Source organism: Macrobrachium nipponense, chromosome 46, assembly GCF_015104395.2.
Source record: "Macrobrachium nipponense isolate FS-2020 chromosome 46, ASM1510439v2, whole genome shotgun sequence".
NCBI lineage: Eukaryota > Metazoa > Arthropoda > Malacostraca > Decapoda > Palaemonidae > Macrobrachium > Macrobrachium nipponense.
Window position 1 is genome coordinate 22191966 of NC_061106.1, and position 7677 is coordinate 22199642.

At 35.7% G+C, this 7677-nt stretch overlaps 1 protein-coding gene across 7 annotated transcripts in view; it reads left to right on the plus strand.

The window, feature by feature from the left end:
- The window catches only part of LOC135214805 (p53 and DNA damage-regulated protein 1-like), a 55259-nt gene extending 48141 nt beyond the window's left edge, over nucleotides 1-7118 (plus strand). Inside the window, exons 1-3 of one of the 7 annotated variants that reach the window (XR_010314471.1) lie at nucleotides 762-919; nucleotides 1969-3104; nucleotides 3395-3531. Coding sequence is in view for 4 of the 7 variants with exons in the window: in XM_064249173.1 (XP_064105243.1) it covers nucleotides 3090-3104; nucleotides 3395-3650; nucleotides 6055-6218 (435 nt within the window). In the remaining 3 variants the exon portion in view is untranslated. Of the gene's footprint in view, nucleotides 1-761; nucleotides 920-1968; nucleotides 3105-3375; nucleotides 3651-6054 lie in introns of those variants that run through there. The other 6 variants (XM_064249173.1, XM_064249176.1, XR_010314472.1 and 3 more) reach the window with 6 other exon arrangements.
- Nucleotides 7119-7677: the final 559 nt, after the last annotated feature.

Sequence of the window (7677 nt, forward strand, 5' to 3'; positions counted from 1 at the left end):
TAAATATTCCAATCAGTGCCTGGCAGGGATCAGGCTGCGGTAGTAGTCTTGAGTTTTACCTATTAAAATTTGGGTAAAATTTTGCATAATGTTGCTTAAGGGTAATTTATTCAAAGTTATATCTGCTGTTGTTAGTTATATGTATTTTGTCAAGTATGATGTGTCTCAAAATTTGGCACAGGATATTGGTACGGCAGCCGTATCCACTATTGCAATAGATATTGGTACGGCAGTGAATTGTGCATGCGTTAATTTCAGACTTCCTGCCGCACAAATAACATAGTGTAGTGGAGGTATGTCAGATTCTGTCAGTGGTGCCGTATTGCGCTATTGACTTGCTGTAGGTACGGCAGTTTGCTAATCATGCAGCAGTTGGCGTACACTGTTGCTAAGAGCTATAGGTACGGCACTAGAAGATCAGCGACAGTAGTGACAATAGTCAAACTGAATTGTTTCGCTGAACATGTTCAATTCAAAATGTCAAAGTGAAGCACCACACTGTCATCACCAAAGCACCAAAACATTTTGGCAGTAAATGAAAATATACAAAATTGCAATAATACTTAAACATACTTAGATTTTGACTATATACGTGAAAAATAAAACTAAACTAATCTATCTGTGTACTTGAACTCTTCTTTGAATCTTCTCTGAACCGTGTAATAATACATCAGTTTTCGCCAAAAAACAGATGTTTTCAGGTTTCAACGAGCTGAAAAAAGCAATAGATGTCTACGATGAGTCAAACTTCCAGAAATTGTATATCCGTAGGTCACGAACAGTCGAATCGGTCCTGAAAAGAGCTCCGAAGAGGAGATTCTAAGAAGACTTGGAAGTACACAGAAATTGTGCTCTGCTGTATTCATGGTAGTAAGGAAAACTACCAAAGTCGATCCTCTGGTAAACGGCCCAATCAATCGTAAGTAATCATCCATATCAGGTCTATATTAACAGCATGTTTCCCATATTGGACGCACTACTGACTGCTAGCTAAGCTTCAAATTTTCTTTGAATCTCCTCTTTGAAGCCCTTTTCAGGGCCGATTCGATCATTCGTGACCTACGGATATACAATTTCTGGAAGTTTGACTCTTCGTAGACGTCAATTGCTTTTTTCAACTAGTTGAAACCTGAAAACATCTGTTTTTCAGCAAAAACTGATGTATTATTAAACAGTTCACGTTGGTAGGTCGTCATTTTCTTGCTGTCACTGATATGACCGAGGCGGTATACAAGGGTTTGCGCATGAGCAATTCACAGCCGTTGCGCATGAGCAATTCACAGCCGTACCAATATCTATCACAATAAGGGATACAGCTGCCGTACCAATATCCAGTTCGAAAAAATTAGTCCACTTTGGCTTATACTGGCAATACAATATATGGTGCCTAAGGTTAGGTTAAGATGCTTCATTGTGTAAGTCCAAGCTAATTACCACAGCTCCATTTTCATTAAATTCTAATATGTCTATTTTAGTGATATTCTAGTTTATTTGTCATATATTTGTATGGAAAAAAAAGTCCCTTTTCACATCTGTGGTGACTGTTCTCCTCTATAAGGACTCCCTTTTCCATTATGTTCATATGTACCTCCTCACTGTTCACTTCAGGAGGTCCACTGGTAAATTTACATGTTCCATTAGTAAAACGAACAAAAACTTATGATGATCACATAAATCCTGTAAATCTTTATCCTACATAAACATGGTCATTGACCACGATTTTAAATATTTATGGCCGAAGTGTATTATGAATGGGGAATTGGTGGAATGACAGTGATAAGGTGCTGAAAGAAGATTGAGATGGTTCAAATATGTGATGCGAAGGAATCAGGAACAGTTGGTGATATGCATTACAACCACATATCATACTAATATTTTCACATATTTTATAGTTTACTTTGCCTTTTGTTTTTCATATTTTTATATTTGGTTTGGGGCAGAGTACCTAAGTATATTTTTGCTTTTCAGAATGGAAGAAGCAGAGCAATCAAACTGGAAAGCCTTGGCAACGTGTAATTTAAAGTGGAAAGTGTTTGTCCAAGCTAAAAATGAAGTACAAGTACCAACGCCTGAAAAATTGAAAACTTTTAGTACCTCATTTACTGGCGAAGAGGCCAAGGACATTTACGAAAACATTGTTGAGCAACAGACAGAAACAGACCTCATTTTGAAAGAAAAACATCCTAAAATAAAAGATTTCACAGGTGCTTCTACATCTGTTGGTTGCAATAACAGTGAATGTGTAACTGAGCCCAAGTTCAATTTTGACATTAGGTCCATTCATAAAGCAATGAAATGTGCGCAAAATAATGAAGTGGCTCCTCTTACAGACTTGCTGAAATGTGGATTAAATGTCAATTCACAAGATGAGTATGGATGGTCTCTGCTTATGGTTGCTGCTTGTGCTGGATCTTTTGATGTGGTAAAGGTCCTTCTGGAATACAAAGCCAAGGCTAGCATTCGTGATGCTAATGGAAACACTGCAATATATTTAGCAAGTATGAAAGGGCACAAAAGGATTGTTGACTTGCTTATCCAATCTCGAAAAGGAAATGATCAAGCGAAGGAAGATAACGTTCCATTATGTGATATACCTTTGACAGAATTTTTTTGTGATGTCTGCCAGACAGCAGTCAAAGAAAGTACTCCTATTCAGCATGAAACATCTATTGTCCATCAATTTAATATGGGGTCAACTGCAAATAGAACAGTCTATGGAATCTCTCCCACCAATAAAGGTTATCAGCTATTGGTAAATCAAGGCTGGAACACAGAGAAGGGTCTTGGCTTAAAGAGTAATGGTGCTAAGTTTCCTATAAAGACAGTATTGAAACGGAACCGAGAGGGATTAGGTTCTTCTAGTGCAAAACAGGCAAGGGTAACGCATTTTGGTCCAGGTGATGCCAGTGCCGTGAAGGGTCCCAAATCAAGTGAACGAATAATGCGAATAAAGACTGTCAACAAAATAGATAGAATGAAGGAAAAACAGAAAGATATGAAAAGAGAAAGAGATATAAGGAGAACTTTAAATGAACCAGAGTTTTGAAGTGCTGATGTTAAATCTGTTTACTGTATAGAAGTTCCTGGTGATGAAAATTTTTAAGGTGAGATTATATAGGAAAACATGCACCATCCATGTAACTCCCCTAAGATTATACCTCCTCCACGCTAGAATAATTTGTGTCACTGAGTGAACGAGGAAATTTTCCATTGGTCAACTTGCTTCTTTTAAATTAAATCCCTTCCACGTTAGCCATCTGGCAGTTTCTTCAACATGGGATGATCAACCTATTGACAATACCACTTGATTATAAAATATGTAAAAGTATGCTACATGCGCAAAAATTGATTTTGATACTAAGTTTTTCTTTACAGCCTTTCTTTTCCTCTGCAGGTGGTTACCATGGCTCAGTCTGTAGAAAGGATACAGCAGTATTTAATTGAAGTTGAAGAGGCTGCTGAAGACATTATATCAGATCAACAAGAAATTATCTCCCTAGATCGCAGAAGAAACACGAATAGAGAAGCCCTTAGACAACTCCAGACAAAAAGCACTGGAAATCAAACTTCTGCTGAAAAGAACTGGATATGTATTGGAAACATGTTTATGAGGTTACCAAAGCCTTTTATTGCGGAAAGTATTGAAAGAGGTAAGGCTGCACTATATTTGTTGAGTGTACTGTACTTATCAAACTAAAGTTGTCATCATCATATGGGATTTTTGTACATATTCTTTTACTTGCAAAGTAAAAAATCTGGTGTAATGTAATGTTATAATGAATTGTCTTAAAAGTAAAAAATGATCGCCTCAATGGTGTGATCGGTATGGCCTTGGCCTGTCACCTTGGTGCCCAAGAGTTCGATTCTCAAGCATTCCATTGAGGTGTGAGAGATGTGTATTTCTGGTGATACAAGTTCACTCGCAACGTAGTTCGAAAGTCACATACATAAAGCCGTTGGTCCAGATGCTGAATAACCACTGGTTCCATGCAACATAAAAACACCATACAAAAAAATAAAACAAACAAACTGTATTAAATTAATCTGAAAAAGAAAGCTTCCCAGAACATCACCAAACACCTTGTCATCTTTAACCTTTATCATGTTAGATATTTCCTGTACTGCTTCAGACTTACTATGAGATTCAGAACCTTTGTCTCGGTGTTTTCCTGGAATAAATTTTTTTTTTCTGTGCATTTGACAAAGATATTACTTAACCATTGTATACTTTACATCCCTACCTAATTTTTGGCAGCATCCTTTGTTAGTTATATTAGAAGAAAGTATATTCATAACAGTAAAATGAAGCAGCCAAAGCCAGTAGCGGAACACTCTAATGTATGGGTTCAAAGTTATATGTGACGTAAACATATGATGTGATGACTCCTCCTACAAGGTGATAACGACAAACAGCTGACTCTGAAATTCTGAATTAATATTCGTACCTTATCAAGGCTTCGAGAATGGCGGCTATGTTGAGTCATTGTCCCTGTGGTTTCAGGACAACTTTTGTAATTTACTTGCACAATTGTTTAGAAGTGAGGAGGCCCGTGGCAAACCCTTTTTTGCTAAGTACACCCAGACATCCAAAGCTACAAAGTTTTTGTCATTTGTTGACTTCCATAAGGTGCAGAAAGATAATTATATATGCTCTATAAAGCAATAGTTGTTGACTTCTTAGTAAAATATAACTTGCAGAACAACATTAACTTGATTGCCAAAAAAAAAATGTCATGGGTTATGATACATCACTGAATGGCCTTTGCTGTCCCAGTGCTTGGCTTGAAGTGTAAATTCTATACGTAATCGAATCTAATTATATGCAATTTTATATGTATTAAAATGATCGTCACTGTCATATTAGGAAAAATATCAAAGGAGTTACGACGAATACCAAAGTTTTCTTCACTTTGTTAATTGATTTTCAATAATATAATTTTTCAAAGGAGAAATAGTGTAGACAGTAATTTCTCAGATTTCTTGTGGAAACCCTTGTCTTCAAGGATTCTAGCAATCAACCTCTTGGAATAAATCCTATATACTACTACTACTATTACAAAGTATAAACAAGGAGTATTGGTTGTATTTCATTGTTGCCAGAGTTGGAGACTTTTTCACGAATAGCCAATTATCCATCAAGGAGGAGGCAAGTTATGTCATTATAGCTTCGAAAGACATTCCTCTGAGTTTGCTGGCGATGTCTACAAGAAGTTGGTGTTAATTAGGTAGGGATGTAAGATACCCTGTGACAAAGTGTCATCTTTGTCAGGTATGTTGATTAAAATTTTATTCCAGAAAAACACCAGGACATTGGCTGTGAATCTCATAATAGGAAAATTTCTCTCCAATCTATTTTCATTTGTATATTCTGCTTGAATTTCTGTTTTCCTTATGAATTCTGGGTTCTCCTGAGATCTCAGTCAGTGTTCCAGCCTCTGGACCCCACATTCTTCTGCAGCTTCCCTATTTGTGATATGATCTTTCTAATGCACTTCAATCTTAGCATTTCTAGTCGCCCATGTTCAAGATCTTTTCTTTTTGTAAGCAGCCATATCTCTGGTGTAGAATAGCACTGGCCTTACACTGTACTCAGCAATCTTTTTCCATGTCATCTTTTTACCTTTTCTAATAGCAGGCCTTCCAACACAACAGTATAGTATTACTCGTCCCTCATATGTAGTTTAGCTACTGAAAATCCCAACTTCAATATTTAGTTCACCCCTATATCTCTGCCACAGGATCCACATAGCTTCCTTCATATATGTACTTATCCTTTGATTTCTTTCCTTTCACCATAAGATTTAGAAATCTTTCAATTTCTAAAATTTCTGTTGTTGTCTTTTAGTTGTACTTAGGACCTACTTCTTTGATTCTGCTATCAATACCGAGTCATTTGCATATAGCAGCTCTTAGGGACATCACTCCTCGATATCTGTGGTACAGTAATGAAATAATTAAGGATTCTTCGGATAAATTTACAACTTGAGTATCTTTCTGGTACTTCTCTGTAAAATACCTTTGTAAATTAACAAATATTACCTTTGCATTTTGCAGAGCAAAAGCAACTAGACACTGAAATCAAGAACCTCCGCAATGGTTTACGCAATAAAGTTAATCATTTGAACGACTTGGAGGACAAACAAGAAACCATAGGAACCAATATCAAACCCCTTTCACAGGAGGAATGGAAAGCTGTCAGAAAAGCCTTGGGTAATTAGTATAGCTTTTGAGATTTATTGTTATCAATAACTGTATCAGTATTCATTGTTTCTTTGACGTTCTTTACTGTTCATAGCCAAGTTTAATGTAATATGTTCTTGCTAACTTCACTTCAGATTACTGTATGATTCTTTAAAATCATTACCTTAAAGAATTGCCAGTGTACCTTAGATAGTCTTATTGTTTGAAATCTGGTTTAAGTGACATGGATGATAATCTAGTGTTTTGTAAGTGTATATATAACACTGGCCATTTTTTTCACATTCCCATCAAGTGTTAATTTCTTGTTATTAACCTCCCAAAACAAATGTTATTAAAGTATTACATTCCATATGTAACTTTTTTGTATAATAACATAAATATTAATCTGCAGAACTTGTGAAAAATTAACACAAATTAGGAGTCATTGAATATGTAATGAAAAAGATTTGTGCATTTTTATCCCTCAACCATAATAAATGACAGGGACACCATTTTATGTAAGAAATACAAATGGCCACACTGCTTGATGTTTGTTCCCTATTAAAGGGGAATCACACCACTTTTGTAAGTGGAATTTTAAGCATATTACATGGATGTACAAGGAAACTAAAACCAGAGAATGAATGTGATCTAAGTAGACCCTTTTAACTTTAAATTAAACGTAAGGCTCCAAAAATGTCTGGAAACTGATGAGCCATAACATAGTCTTCATGAGGCAAAAGTATGTAAACACTATTGATCATGAGGAAAAAGTATTGAATTCTCGACAAATATACAAGTTCCAATTTACAGTATTGAAAGTACTTTTTGTGACGCCTGAGAACTTGACACAACATACTCTGTACTTTTATCTTCTGTACAAGCACACTGAAAAATTCTTTATAAAGTTTTAAAAAAGAAAAAATATATGCAGTCTAGATTGTTTTTGATAACCCTTATGAATCTTGTTATATTCCTCATTAGGCTTTCTTTAGAGAAAGAAGCAGAGACATGATAAGTCCCTGATACAGATAACCTCTTTCTCACAAATGTTATTTAAAACAAATGAAACAAACAGCATTAATTATTTAATAAACATCAACTTTAAATCTTCACGATTTTATAACAATTTAGGTGTGTTGTGTAAGATACAATAATCTTAAAACTGCAAAGTTCTTTGGGAACAATATGCGTACCCTATTGAGTTCAGTATTTCCCAGCAGCTGAAGACCTCTAAAGGAATATTTCTTATCACTTTTAGTTTCAGCACCTCCTGTTGGAAGTCCAAATGCCATCCTTTCACTTACTACCAGGTTATTTAAAAAGACATGGAAAAACAAATGGCACGACCCTTCCTACTCATAAACAGAAGAGGGTTATTAAAGTGTATATCAATCAAAACATAAGGCCAAGTTATTGTTTGCAGTTTTGTTTCCAAGTTACTACAATATTACTCAGCACATATGTACACTCTTGTTTGGCTCCTAGCAACTTTCA